Source organism: Meleagris gallopavo, chromosome Z (assembly GCF_905368555.1).
Source record: "Meleagris gallopavo chromosome Z, MGAL_WU_HG_1.1, whole genome shotgun sequence".
NCBI classification, from domain to species: Eukaryota; Metazoa; Chordata; class Aves; order Galliformes; family Phasianidae; genus Meleagris; species Meleagris gallopavo.
The window spans coordinates 45,255,584-45,270,938 of NC_139435.1; the positions used below are offsets into that span (position 1 = coordinate 45,255,584).

Below are 15,355 nucleotides of genomic sequence, written 5' to 3' on the forward strand. Positions count from 1 at the left end.
AGGAATGCTGGCTCAGCCAATCTCTGTGAGGTGAAGAGAGGGAAATATGAGGCGTCAGCAGAGGAAAATCCCTTCTCCATCAGATGCTTCTGCCTCCTTCCATTTCACCTTGCCCGTTCCTGTCCCTTCCCTTTCCGTTGCAGCCCTCCCTCCAGGAGCAAGCTGCCCTATCCCGTGCCTGCTGTGATTGCACGCAGCAACGTCAGAGCACACCAGAGGCTCTGTCCTGCTCCCAGATGTCACCAGCGGTTGTTGACTTGTCATCTTCATCAGGAGGAATAGAAATAGTGTAAATGCATTACTTTGTCTTCAGAGCGATGTGCAGCGTCATTTCTGATCTGTTGATTTAAATAATTTAGCATTTTAAAAGGGACAAATCAACTTAATTTGCTTAGGGGATACTTAAAGGTTGAGAACAATTTTATATCAATTAAAATTAGTGATAATTCATTTATGATGGAACTAATATAATTAATTAGGTGGTTGCTGCTTATCTTTTTTGTAATAGATACATTGCTTTTAAACATCTGCTCAGCAGTCCATTATAGTAGCACAAGAACGATTTTACATGAGAGCAACAGAGTAGCAGATGCTTCCTGATGACAAATTCCCAATTTGTTTAGGAAACAGTTGGTGAGTCCTGGATTCACAGTTTTAATGTGAAGCATGGCAACCATGCAAGCAAATTGCAATGCAGAAACAAACAAAAACAAAAACAAAAACAAAAAAAAAAAATCAAAAAAAAAGGAAAAAAAGGGAAATAAAATTATTTCAGTTATTTTGTCTCATCTTTAAGGATTGCAAGTTAGTCAAAAGAAACATTTTCTGTTAACACAATAATAAACTTTTTTCTTCACACAGATGTGTTTATCTTGACAAGATCAAAGCAAAATTATGAATTTGTTTTCTTATTCATGTACATGTATGAATGTTTTGTGAAAGTTATGCAATCTCCCAGTGTTAAAATTGATTTCAGTGTTGTCTATTAGAATAACTAAAATTTTGTATTAGCTGAAAGAGATAGAACATCTGTATACATTGGAAAGGAATGTAGAACAATTACTGGAAGAAAAATTTATTAGACTATCACGCGAAAAGAAAATTCTGTGATTTCTTTTTTTTTAATGAGTTACACCTACATTTTATGTTTATGGCTTTACCAGTAGTTGGTTAAAGAGGAAAAAATAAATTTCTTTCTTTGGGCTGATATAACACTCTCTGAGCTTCCAGGGCCTTATTCAGCCATGCATAATTTTTAGATGTTCCAGAGATCGCCTAAAGTGACTGTGCTCATTTTATTCCTCTCATCAGCAAAGTTCATCTCATCAGTGAGAGAGATACCATCAGAACGTTTAGGCTCCAAGATGTACTTTCCTTGGATAAATCCTATGCATCATACGTACGGAGGCTGTAAAGTACAGGATTACACATCAGTGTTGCATTTTTTACGTAAGAAGTCTTGCCACTGCCATTTACCAAAAGGAAAGGAGATTAGAAATAGTCCTAAGAAGGTTTCAGTTATCTGTCTTTCTATGCAGATCTCAAGTACAATGCACCCGCTTGTCACTAGAAGTGGCACAAAAAGAGATCTGATTATCAGAAACTGTTCTGAATAAGCATAGAAATGTTGTAGTAGACCCAAGTCCATCTTGTAACAGAGCAGAAGAATGTCAGTTTCAAGGCTTCTTCCAGCTCTGCTTAAAGCAGAGTACTTGATTTCAGACACCGCTTAAACCATCAGTCAGAGAAGTCTGGGATAATGCAAAATGAATGTGTGCACAAACATTCTGCTCTCCAGTGCAGTAATTTGTTTAGAGCAAAGCTGTTTATACAGCCTTCTTCCCTTGTCTGCTGCCTCTCCTGTCATCAGACTATGTACATCTTCTGGGAAGGCCACTTCTGCAGAAAATCAGCTTTCTCTGGAAGTAATAGGATGTTTTGGTAAGTGGCCCACTGTCTAATATCCTGGTAATGGCAGGAATTCTCAAGAGTGTTTTCTCTCTGGCCTTCTTAAGGAACAATAAAATTGGAAGGACTGACTGACTCCTTTACTTTCCTTTTCCTCATCCCAAAAATTAAGACAGAAGTTGCTTACCAGTTGAAATCCTTGCTAACCCAGCAATCTGAATTCTTGATGACAGAGTTATTCTTAGCTTAATTTATGACTTATTGAGATAGTAAGTAGGTTATTTACAAAACATGTTTTCCCTAAGGGTATGCAGCTTTTGAGTATTTAATTTTTGAGTTTAAGTTATTTATTTTCTTTGGTATTTGCAGGTAGTAAAGAGTATGATTCCTTTATCATTTGGTCTAAAATTATCATGAATCAATGTTTGTATGAGGGTTTAGAGTTATTTAACCTTACATACACAAAGCAGGAGAGAGAAGTGTGAGAGAAGCTTTTTTGGTTGAACAGCAGTATTTAATACATGTCCAGGTAGTCCTGCCATTTCCAGTAGTGTTAGGGCAAGGTAAGCATAAGATGATGCAGAATTGATGTCTGTAAAGCAGCATTGTTTTGATTCCAAAAGGCTGATCCAAAAGGGTATTGCAGATTTCAGTCTAGGTTCCATTCTGAATGTGGATTCTTTCGCTTTCCTACCTGTATGAACTCAAAAGCCAAGTTGTTTTTTCATTTCCATTATCACATGCTACTGGTTTTCTTTGTTTTATTATTCACACAAAGCACTGAAAAAAGATAGATTTAAATAGCAATACAGTAAACAATTTAAATTGTTTACTGTAGAGAGTCTGTCTTTTTGTCAGGATGTATGTATTTTACTGGTATTCTGCATGTCTGTATTTGACATGTGATCAGATGTTCTGACATGCAGGAAGAGGAAAAGTTGTCTTTCTTAGTCTGTTAATGGTTTTATAGGAACCAGACATGGCGTAATTAACTTCACGTGTCCTACGAAGTCAGATACAGCAATTATCAATGTCCCTTCTGGCACGTTGTCTTTAGTATCCCTTCACATACATTTTTTTATAAGTAGGTTAACATGGAGAAGATTTGCTTTAGCGTTCCCTTTCAGTGCTTTGCATACCTGTTTCTTGGGCTGCAGCTGCACAGAACTTCCCAGAAACCTTCTATTCTCTGACCATCTGTGATTTTGTCATTTCATGTCCAAAACTGTATTTACAGTACCTTGGTCTGCAGCTTCCCACAGTCTGGGCTCTTCATTCATGATGTGCTATCCACATGCTTCATTCAGCTGCAGCTGGTTGTCTAATATACTAAATGTGGGGGAAATATCTTTTATGTTGACTACCAAAAAAAAAGAAAAAAGAAAAAAGTGTTTGGCATGTCATTACTGCTATAGTTTATCTGTTACTATACCACCTCATAGACTGATTCATGGCTTAGCTGACAATGTGAGATAAAAATGCAAAATTCTTTGAATTGTGTGTTGAACCATTGTGGGATTCAAAGCTGATTCTTCTTTTCCGTTCAGTCTTTTTCGTTGTGCTTGGACAGACACAGCAAACCAATATTCATGGTTGGCAATAATAATCTTGTGGAGTAAACGCCCAACCTGTGGGGCATTATCATTGCTTAGTTCATGCATGAAAATTTGGGGGTTTGAAAATCAAACAAGTACACACCCATAGTGTCTTTTTGGAAAGTTTGTTCTAGCATTTAGTCTTAATGGCATTAGTAATTTAATGTCTCCAATTTCAGAGTTGTGAAGAATTGGCAGTTTGTAGAAAAGTCAAAATAGCTGAGTGCTTAGCGCAATTTAAATATTATTTTGAAATTAAGAAAATTAATACACATGCTAAGAGATTTTTGTTCCAGCTGGGAAATATTTTAATGCTAGAAGTTCCATCTCTTCAGACTTATTTCAGGCCTGCTACATATATTAATTACTTTGCACCCAGAATACAGTAACCAGAGAAAAACAGTCTCTACCTTTGGAAGTGTTATTATTCAAACCAGATTTTTGCAAAAAGCCTTTAAAGAAAAAAGAGCAAAGATTTTTTTGTGAATACTGTTGATTTGTCCTTTGGCAGGCAAAACCAGGTTGTTCAAGAATACACTTTTAAAATGGTTTATAATAATGGCAATCAGAAAAGGTGGAGATTTGTTTACCTTAGTGTACAGGTATTCTGCCACAAAGAAAGCTTTGCCTTTTTCTTTTGCCCGCATAAGCAGCCTGCGTTTAGAAAGACCTCAATTCTGCAAGTGCTTACATAGAGTTCACAGTTTCTAAAAGTTAAGTGTAACACATCTTTGCAGGGTTTGGACTTCTGTGATTTTCTTGTATTAAAATTCTAGTGCTGTGAATGGGGTGATTGCTATTTTTTTCTGTTCTGTATGTTTATTAATTACAACAGTTGTAATCGTTGTAATCAATTTCCTCTTGATGGAAATACAAAACTTGATATAATTTTGTGTTTGTGTTTATTGTTTTAGGAATCTTTGGATGATTCTCAAGTGGCTGGAGTCTGTGCAACAGAAGAAGTAATTCGCTACGAGTATCATGTCTTGTATTCCAGCAGCTACCAAGTGCCTGTGCTTTATTTTAGGGCTTGCTTTTTAGGTAAAACCCATTTTCTGTTAAACAGTAATGTAGAAAAATATGTGAGGTGCTATAGATTTTATCAACTCAAATTTTATATTAAACAGAGAAACAGAATAATGATCATGTGTAACAAGAAAGTAAGAGATGAGGTTGTTCACCAGTAAATTTTGTAATACTCCAGACAGAGAGCTTCAGGACTTGGAATAGATGATATCATCTCAGCCTGAAGGAGGCTGAACTTTGGCTCCTGGCGTCTTGCCTGTGGTTGACTAAAACTACTGGTCATTTTTCTTGTTCTTTTCTTTAAATGAATACAAAATCCTTAAAGCTGCAGGTCTGAATTTGGCTATGAAATAAGTGGACATAATTACAGTGCTTCAGCAGAACTGTGTTTGTGTCTCTGAAGCCTGAGTTTGAGCTCCAAGGCTGGGGCTAAGTGTACCTTTAAATATGTGTATTGTTTTCTGTTTAACTTTGCTCATTAAAAAAAAATAATAGTGATGAAGTATTGCCTTTTTCTCTCTATGAAAACTGTTTTTTGAAACTAAGAGGTATTCTTTCCTCCTAAAATGTACATTTTGTTATGCGTTACTGAATTGCTACAGCCACTGTGATTTCAGTCACCATCCTGTCAGGAAGGAAGGAGGAACACAGAGCCTCCCTCCAAGGCCAATGTTAGTGTCACTTATTTAATCAGCAAGCATAGAGTGATCATATTGCAGCACTGGCTGTGCTTTCTTCCTCTGTAGCCAGCAACTGTGTACCAAGGACTGAGGGTTTGAAATCTTCAAGTCATTTTGTTCAGTCTCCTGCGTGGTAGCATCAGCATCTTTTGTGTTTTGAATAATCTCCTAACTTTATCTAGATAAAGATGTCTGAATGTTGCCAGAGATATCTTTTTCTTTTTAATTAAAAAGTAGCTTAAGCTGCTTTGAATGTGTTTGGTAGATTTAATCACTCTCTGCCTTATATTGTTTAATGGTTTCTAATTTTGCAGCGTTAGCGTTTTAAAAGGCACTTTAGATTTAAATTTGAAGAAAAAATTCTCATAGATTCCCTGGTGAAAAGATTTTAGTCGGAGGTGCAGTTTCAAGAGTGGATAATTTGGGGCAAATTTTCAAACTGAGACATGGGGAATAGAGGACATTGCTCTGCCATCCACCACCAGAACTCATTTGCACACATCCTGCTGCAAATTTCTGTTCTATTGCAAGCATTTATAAATGTGCAGTGTTTTGCTTTTAGACTTTCTGTGCAGACAGAAGGATGAGGGAAGTTTTGCTTGAAAGAGACAGATTAACCTATTTGTGGTCCTGAAAAATGTCATCATCTAGGTTTTAGCTGAATTAATAGCACACAGTCTCTGCAGAAGAGGATGGAGATGCTGCAGGTAGAAGAAATAGGACACTATTACGACTGTACTGTACTTTCATATAATTAGTATTCACCATAAGCAGTTAATCACCAGAGAAGAGCTCCTAGAGACAAAACAAGTTGTTTAGCTTGTCAGCATCAGGGAATCGGAGGTGTTGAAACATGACTCCTTATATCTGGAAGTGGATGTTACAGAAACTAGTGGATGATCTAATGCACAGTTGTAGTACTACGTGCCAACAGCTCCCCTTGCAGTACAAATCTGTTACTGTTCTTGCAACTAAGATCATGGTTTAAAATGCTTCTTGGGAACCTTTCACAATGGAAAACAATGCTCTTTTCAGATAATTCCTTAAGTCATCTAGCCTGCATTTCATATTTAGCATTTTATTCTAACACCTAACATTCTCTAACTCTTGAAGAGAGAAGGTTACTAAATACTGGTAATAAGTACTTTTCCAAGAATATTTTCAGCTAATATTCTCTGGTTGTAGTTCTGGATAGTTTAGTTTTGAAAACAAAACATTCTGTCATAACTGCAAATAATTTACCTGCCTGTGCCCATGCTATCTGAAGGCCCCAGTGTGGTGTTTCCAGAAACGTGCAGTCACAGCCCCTGAGCTGTCTGAGAAAGGTATCTTTTGACTTGCTCTGAGTCTATTATGTAGGAAACTAGGCAAAGCCCTAGTATTTTTTTCCTTACAAGGGTGACAGTCTTTCTGTGATTCCTTTCCTCACCTTGTTTCTTAGACATCTAGAAATGCTCACTGCATTCTTAATCTGAAATAGACAGGGAAGAATCTTCTGAGACCTGCATCGATTTCCCATTCTAAATTCCTGCTACTGTTTGCAGATTAACTAGTAGAATGGTTCTTCACAAGTCTCTTGTGAGCTACTCATGGTTTCCCTTGAATCCTGTCCATACTGATCTTCATGCTAATTAGAGCATGTTGCAAGAGGTGAAGGTGAGTTATAATCCTTTCAGTGTTTCCACAGCCCTGCCCTGTCTTGTCTTCCCCAGCAGAAGAGCAAGGAGGTTGGATTTAACACTGCTTCCTCTCTGGCAGAATGTTAAGTGGCCATTACAACTCGAGGCTTGCCTAGGAAATAATAGTTTTTTTGTTCAACCTGACTAAGTAGTTTTGCTTGTTTTGCAATATTCACTTCCTTACTTTGTGTGCTATGATAGCAGCTGGTCCAAATGTGCAATATTCCAAATAAACACTAAGAACTTTGCTAGAACAATTAAATCTTTCATTTTTTCCATAATATATGAATTTTTACTGACTCCAGGAGAAACTCTTAGGAAAAAGACTTCAGAAAATACTCCTGTGGAGTTTTTTTCTTATCCTCCTTGGCAGGGTTTGTATCTTCAGGAGCTTGTGTAAGTGAAGACGTCTGGTTTTTACTCCTAGCTAGCAGTTGTAAAAAAAAAAATTGCAGGTCAGTCCTTTCTGGAGGAAGGCAAAAGTTGCAAAGCTACATCATTGTATCTTTATACTTGCTGCTTTTTAAATTGCGTGTGATCACTTATTTTCTGGTATTCATCTTTAGACCCTTTTTTTTTTTTTTTTTTGTCAGAGGAACTTAATTATGTAAGGTAGTACAAGGTACAAGTACAATTGCAACAGAACTAAAATGTTCTGAAGAGCATCTAAACTTTTTGGTAGTCTCTGGGAATAGGTTTGTAGGGATAATCTTGTTCTGTGCAAGGATATACTTTGACTGAAAATGATGAAATGTGATGACTGCCTGGAAGAATGATTGAAAACATTTTGGGAGTTAGGAAGATGATTTTAGGATACATATATATACATCTAAGAAATGTTTTTCACTACTTCATGATACTTCCCTTGTGGCATATTTTCCTAAATTCAGACCTTATGAAATCCTAGTCTGTGTCAGGAGCTCAGGGCAGTGGTCCTCAGTACCTCAGAGTGTCAGAGAATTAGGTGTTTGTTCTCCAAAATCAGTTTTATCTATGCCATAACATTTCAATAGCAGGGGCCCTTCTTTCTCTGGCTTCTGAGATTACCAGAGAGGTAGCTGAAGAAATGCATGAACCCTTTCTGAGATCTGATGTCAGCAATTAGCCCTCTTAGAGACAGATGGTCTAGGCAATTAGCCTTTCCCTTCAGTGCTGGCATCAGCCAGATGGGCTGGGCTAGGTCCAGTAAGCTTTCTTTAATCAGCAGAGTATTTTCCCCTTTTCTTCATCTTTAAGATGTCAAGGAACTTTGTTCTTTTCCTGAACCATCTTCATCTAAAGCCTTACACTCTTGCACTGATAGTGAGGTAGCAGTAACAAAATCACAGATGCACACAGGCATCAGTCGGGAAACACCCTGCAAGAAAAGACTGACTTGTCTCACAGTTTGCTTCTTCTTTTTCCTACATAGGCAGAAGAAGAATCTTTAATACTGCCAAAGCACCAAAAAGAGCAGGACTAATGGGAGTCAGTAAAGACTACAGCCTCACTCACCTAGAAAAGAGTGAAGAGAGGGAATTTTCAAATTGACCGGTTCAAAATAAGTCTAGCTCTCTGTCATAGATAGGTCCCTGCCAATAAAAGCCATGCTAATCAGTGGTTAAAGAGAGACAGCTTGTGAGATAATGTAACTTCCTCCAACCCCGAAGGCATGACTTTCTGTATTCATAACAGTGCTGAGCCTCATGGATGCGCTTTCCAGAAATCAGGCTTACTCTCTGAAGTCAGAAGCATGCAACCACTCTGTTCTTTCTCAGACAAATAGTTCTGCTTAAGATCTTGTCCTGTAAGAATGAGTTGTGTCATGGTTTTGAGTATAAAAACAAACAAAAAACCCCAAACAAATAAAAAAGCTCATCTGCTTTTAAACTATTCTTAACTAGCTTATGGTGACACGAGTGAGTTAACCTCAGCTGACTTCAACAAGGCTTTCTCAGAAAAGTTTATTATAGCCAAGACAATCTAAATCATAGCAATCTGAGCTTCTGACAGGAAGTCTGTAGTGGCTGGTGCAGGTGAACCAATTGATTCAAGCCCACAGCCAGTGAATGGCAGAGGCAGAACCAATATTTAGGAGTTTTTGATTCCTGTCCTTTAGCACCTTTCTCTTAAAAAAAACCTTTCATGGTTGTTTCTCAGGCATTTTTGGCCTCTCTTGCAGGGTAGATGTCATGTTTATTGCATCAAAGTCTGTGTTTCACCTGTGTTGGTACTAATGATGGCTTATGTGCAGGTTTGTGGCTTTCTGAGCACAGTGTTTCAAAAAGGTACAGTAAGCCTGGGCTGGCCCACATACAGCTCCTGCTGTGTGGTATACATTTCTTTTCACTCTTTGTGGCAAACTGTGTGATTATTTAATAAGCTGAATTACACAAAACCACAAATTTTCTCCTCTGTCAACACACCAACTTCCAGCTAAATCTAGTGCAGGGCTTGGGACAAGCAGCAGACACCTCAGCCTCTGGGTGGTTGATGAATAAATAAATACATTGCTGAGTGAATCTGCAGCCCACACCTTCCTCTGCTGCCGTGTCTCTTTGCTTGATGCTGCCTTCCTTTTCCAGCAGTGCTTTCTGAGTTGAGCTCCAGTGTGGAGAGCTGAGTGTGGAGATGCAGCAATGGCAAGGCCCAATGGCTCTAGGCCCTGCAGGTGCCACAGGCCTCTTGTTGCCCAACAGCAACAATTTTTGACCGGCCTGGCTGGCCAGCTGGATGTCTGGGGATTGCAGAGATGCAAAATGGGCTGCTGAGCCTGCGAATGCTGAGAGCCCTGCAGAGATGGAGTAAAAGTACCCAGAGAATACAGATGCATCTATTTGTGCAAGGGTGGGAGCTTGGGAGAAAACTGGCTTCAGTTGTATTGTCCTCACATAAACCAAGGAGTTTAAAATGCAACACCCACATCCAGTCAGATGTGGGTCTTTATTTATTTATCATAAATACTTGTATTCCAACATGGAAACAGCAGCAAAAGAAAACAGACTACCAAAACTTCAAACTCTTCTATTTCTCAAACTTCTGTCACAAATTTGGGATCATAATGTATTCTATTCTATTTTGTTTTAGTTTGGTTATTGTATTTTATTTCTTTTATGCAGAAAGAAAATGCTAGCCTTTCAGGTCTTCATCCTGCAAGGGGCAATGTGGAAACTGCCCATTAATCACCTGTCCTAGGAAACCAAGCTGGTCAAGCTCAGTTAAGAATTTATAGGAATTTACTTGGAGTATGTATGAAACCTTGCTCAATTAAAATAAAAAAATGACTGATTTCAAACTCATTTAAAGTTTAGTGAGACATATTACATTTGTGAAGAAAATTCAAAATTTGCAGGGGGCTTAAATCCAAACATATTTCACTGTGTAGATCCCGTGATCAGAATGCCCAAATCAGTTTTTTTGTTCCTATATGAAACACTGCAATCACTTTATAATAACCAGTGACATTTTTTACTGTGATCTCCCTTAGGTAATCTAGAAGTTTTAGTTTAAATTTATTCGTATTTTTGTCTAAAGTGAAAATAATACTGTACTGAAATGGAACATGTACTGCTTTTCATACATGAAGTAAAAGCAAAACTGGTGATTTTTAACTATAATATTCTTAATACTTGTTATATACTTGACCATTCTATTGATGTAAAATTTAATTAAATTAGTTAAAATTAGAGATCGTTAAAGTTAGAATAATACATTCTATGTGTATAATCTGAATTTGCTCAAGGGATGTTCCAACAATTCACAAATACAAAGGTGTACAGAGCAAAATCTAGAGGAGCAGATGAAATTTTTTATTGAAATGTGTGTTATTTTACATTTGTTCTGGACTGCCTTTGCAGGCAATCAGAAAGCTGAAAATATCCACGGCATTTTGTATTACCTATACACTGATGACCTTAGTATAAATATTTCCTTCTAAGCTTGACTTACGCTAATACCCTATTTCTTGGTAGGTGTTAGTCTGCCTCCAGAGCAACCTGCCATCGTAGGCTCTAGGACATGACGATCTAGCTGGTCTCACCTTCTTGAGGATAGCTTAGCTTATCTACTGAATATTCTGTTGCCTTAGAGATACATTTGCTACAAATCTTAATGCTCCTGCTCTGTTGTGCTTATGTAAGGGCAAAACTTGGAGCTGCATTATAAAATGTGTGCAGAGACTTATACAGAGGCAGTAGGCAGCTGTTGTTAACTTACACCTAAATGTGGCATTCATATGTTAATTTGGTGAATAAATCTTGTTCATTTTATAGATGTGAAAGTGTCAGTAGAATAAAACTAGTTATCGCAGAATAATAGTCTCTGACACTTAACAAATACTAAGATGTAGCTACTTATTGAAAGTATATCCAAATATCCTACTGCTGTTTGTCAAAAACAAATATTCAGGAAAAAAACCTGACATGCTTATTTTCAAAATGGTTGACACTAGCATCTTGGCATAATCCTAACTAAAAGCATTCTGCAACAATGCAGCCGTCTAGGTTACCAAAGGGCAGTATTTTTTAATCTCTTTTACTCAAGTGTTGTTTTACATAATTAGTTTAACTTTACAACTTGCAACCTGGAAAGTAAGTTGTTGCTCTCAGGTGACAGAGACTAAAGATGATCAGAGTATTTAGTTTAGTTTTGAGAATTCAGGATAGTTTTATACACACATCCAGTTTGGATTTGAGCTGTGCTGTTCTGGAGTTATGAGGCCAGAAGTGTCTCAATCACATTTTGATGTGATTGTTTCCCTCTCCCTCCAGAGAATCAGTATTTTTTGTATTTACTTTTGCTACTCTCTACTAAAGATACTGCCTGCTTAAGTGTGTTAACTGTGGGTGCTTTTTCCCCTTCCCACTCCCACAGATGGAAGACCTTTAACGCTGGATGAAATTTGGAAAAGTGTTCATGTGTGCTACCAGGCTCGTCTGCAGGAAGGACCATGGGACACTATCACACAGCAGGTGAGAAGCCACTAGTCCTTTACACAATTGATGAATGCAGTATATGCCCAAATCCTCACTGGTCTTATTTCTCTCCTGTATGCAAGTAAAATTCTTACTGAGGTGCTGTTTGAGCCACTTAACCAACTACAGTTTCAGACCTGGATTTTGAAGAATTTACCACTTAAAACTGAATGTGACATTATCTCTCATTTAAAATAATTTTCCAAAGCCAATCTTTAAACCTCTTGGTGATTTCTGTGTAATCATGGATTTCAATATATAAAAAGTAGTCTTATTTATCTAAATTTTGTCTAGTAATGCAACATTTCCCAGACTGCTAATCAAATTACTAAAAAGACTGTATAATTTTTTATTTTAAATAAACTTGCAATTCCTAGGATTGAAGGAGAGAAAATTTATCTCTCAATCAAATAATATGCTATTCCTGACAACTGTGCTTAAGAATCAGTGATTAATGAATACTGTTTTACAAGAGGAAACAGATTAGTGAACTCTGCTATCACTGCCTTGTTTTAGAGCTATTCAAATCACTTTTATTTGAAGTGGTCTTGAAGTCACTAGACTATTTCAGCAATTTATACCATGTTTCTGGAGTTGCATGGTGGCTGTCTTGAAAACAGTCTCACTTGTGCATAGGAAAAGTGACATGGCTCAGAGCTGAGCTGATTGCTCCAGGCCTGCAGTTCAAATTTGGACAAAGAGTGGAGACTCTCCAAGTGTGAAGTCTTTATCATCAGATGAATATACTGATGCCTCTGTTCTTCTACTGCTTCAGTCACTGGCTTCTTGATCTTAACTGTTTTCAGGTACACAGGTTTCTTAACACAGCAGCTGGCACAACAAGAATGTAACCTCAACTGAGATCTACAGGTGTTCCCATAACTAATACAACTTAATTACTGTTTGTAAATGGTACTCAATCATGGGAACACAAGCAACGTTCATGTTTTTGCAGCCACAGACTATTATTTGTATTATAATAGCTCCCTGAGAATCTCACAGACATTGGTTATCCAATGTTCGCTGTGCATTTCTGAATTCTAATTGTGAGTTTGCAGATTCTCTCATAACAGATGCTTTTAAATAAAGTGTTAATTACCCAGCTTGTCTACTGCAGAATGAAGATGACAAAATTAGATTTTAATAAAATAATATGCTAGCAGGTAGCTGTCTATCTATACAAGAAAGTTTTCTAGTTCAGATTGTAAAGTTTTGTAATTCATAGCTGAAGTTTAAGATTTGTAGCTAAATGATCATTGTTTCTGCATAGAGAAGCAGAGGATTCAATTAACTTTGCCTTCATTGAATGCATATTCTTGCATTCCTGGTAGATAGAGACCTACAGTCAGATGATAGGAATCTTTTGGTGTTAACATCTCTAGTATTTCCCAGCTGAGCTGTTCTGGCTTGTGGATAGTTTATACATGTAAAAATGTATAGAGGTACACTGAAGGGGTTTTTGCCTTCTAATATACCCTTCCAGATTCCTCTATGGCCTAAAGCCACATTCACATTCAATAGATAGCACAGTTTCTTTCTTTCTGTTTGATGCAAAGCACTGCAAGAACCTACAACCCTGTAAAGGTAATAAATCATAATGCAGTGCTACTGAGAATAAAGTGTAAAGAGTATGTTTGAAATATGTAAAATCAAAGTAATGGAAGCCAAAAGGAAAACCAGAAAACTTCTACCCCGAGATTACTCTTAATGAACAGTAAAGTAAAACTGTCCTACATCTTATAACTAGAGATGTGTATGAGGCTTACACATGCACATGTCTTATGGATGGTAAAATGTATGGTGTGCTGAGCCTCTTGACTTAGTGGTACTTTCCAAGGGGCAGTTCAGCCTATAGGAATCACTGACAAACAGAAATTACGATATAAGAAAGAACATTTTCAAGAAATTATTAGTTATATAGCAAAATAATTTGGAACATAACACATCAAGGTGTTACTCTATTAAATAAGGACATTGCAGACCAAGTTAAACTGTTTCTTCTAGAATAACACAGTCTGAGCCTCAAGCATGATATTGGAATTGCGGGCAGATAGAAGCTGGAGATGGTAAGATCCTTCAGCCGTTCTAATAAACGTGCAATTTAGAATTACTTTTTTCCCCTACATCTTCTGTACGTCTTCTCCATGAAGACTATGTACCTGTGGCTTAAGACCATTGAATTTCACTGTCCTGAGTGAGGTAAGCCTGTTTCACATCAGTACTGAACAGGGTCCATAGGCCCCAGCTGCATTCCTGGATTGAAAATGTGCTTTTCTACATGTTGTGAGAGAGAGCCTCTGGGAAAGTGGCTTTAAGAGGTCTGTAGTTTTAATTTTAGATGAAAGCAGGAAGGCACCAGGCAGTGAAGGTGCATTCACTTTTGGTCATTCATTCCAGTGACCAGAATATGAAGGGAATGCATGGTTTTTGGTACGTGTCTGACAAAGTTGGAAGGGAGGGAAAGCACCAGCACAACTTGCAGTGCCAACACTATAATATTACAAGTGCCAGCAACTGCTGGTATAACGCTTCCCCTTGTAAACTGAGAGATACATATGCCAGATCATGTATAAGACAACAGTGAAAATCAGAGAATTCTCACAGGAATTATAAAAGATAATACAAGCATACTGTAAGCAATAGCCTGCAACGCTCAGATCAAAACAAGTGAGGTCTGCAAGAAAAAGCGTGTTTTTTGCCCTCAAGTGGGTCAGGGTTCTGAACTGAAAGACACAGTTTCTCTTCTCTTCTGCATTTCTGCTGACCCATTTTGTTATGTGGGTTAGGCTTTGCCTGCAGGGACACAGATCATATAATGCAAGTCACTGGGCAAACTCACCAAAACAAGCTTGAACTCTCAGTACACATGAACAGCAGAGAAAGAACATTTAGGATTTTGCTCCAGAACAGACAAAAAATTTTAAATTCTACAAGCAATTCACCATTGGGAAAAAATGAACAAAAAACTGTCACTGGATAACATTACTTAACTTTTAACCCTTGATTTAAATGGTTGGTAGGTTTGGGGGGGGGGGAAAGAAGTCATACTGCCATATATAAGTCACAGATCCAGAAGTGTCAACTGAGCATTTGTAACTTATATTCTGTGTCTTTTATGAAATGTTCATACTCTTCCCTTACATATCTGAGACCAGAAGTGGAACACTACCTAAGCGCTAAACAGTTTAGGTGTTTGGGAGCTACATTGCCAATGTAGTTAAAAACAGATTTTAGGTAAAATTTGGACTTTTTTGCTACCTTTGATTACCATTGGAAAGTCACATTCATTTTCAGAGAACGTGTCTTCAGATGTTTTTACTGACTTGATGATTTTTATTGCAGAAAGCAGAAATCATCTAGTTACCTTCTCATAAATAAATTAGTATGATAAGGTTGCATAGTATTTTATAATGATAATTGATAAACAGTGATGATTTAATTGCACTTCCTCTAGTAATAATCTTAAAATGCTCAAATGAAGTTCCTATGATTGGCTTTCTTGTGTGTTAAATCTC

The 15,355-nt window shown here is 37.4% G+C and overlaps 1 protein-coding gene across 3 annotated transcripts in view; it reads left to right on the forward strand.

The window, feature by feature from the left end:
• Nucleotides 1-15,355, forward strand: part of ATG10 (autophagy related 10) — a 79,725-nt gene that overhangs the window by 46,945 nt on the left and 17,425 nt on the right. For all 3 annotated transcript variants that reach the window (XM_085212876.1, XM_085212878.1, XM_085212877.1), the window contains 2 exons: nucleotides 4,418-4,544; nucleotides 11,740-11,837. In XM_085212876.1, the coding sequence (XP_085069002.1) occupies nucleotides 4,418-4,544; nucleotides 11,740-11,837 (225 nt within the window). The remainder of the gene's footprint in view (nucleotides 1-4,417; nucleotides 4,545-11,739; nucleotides 11,838-15,355) is intronic.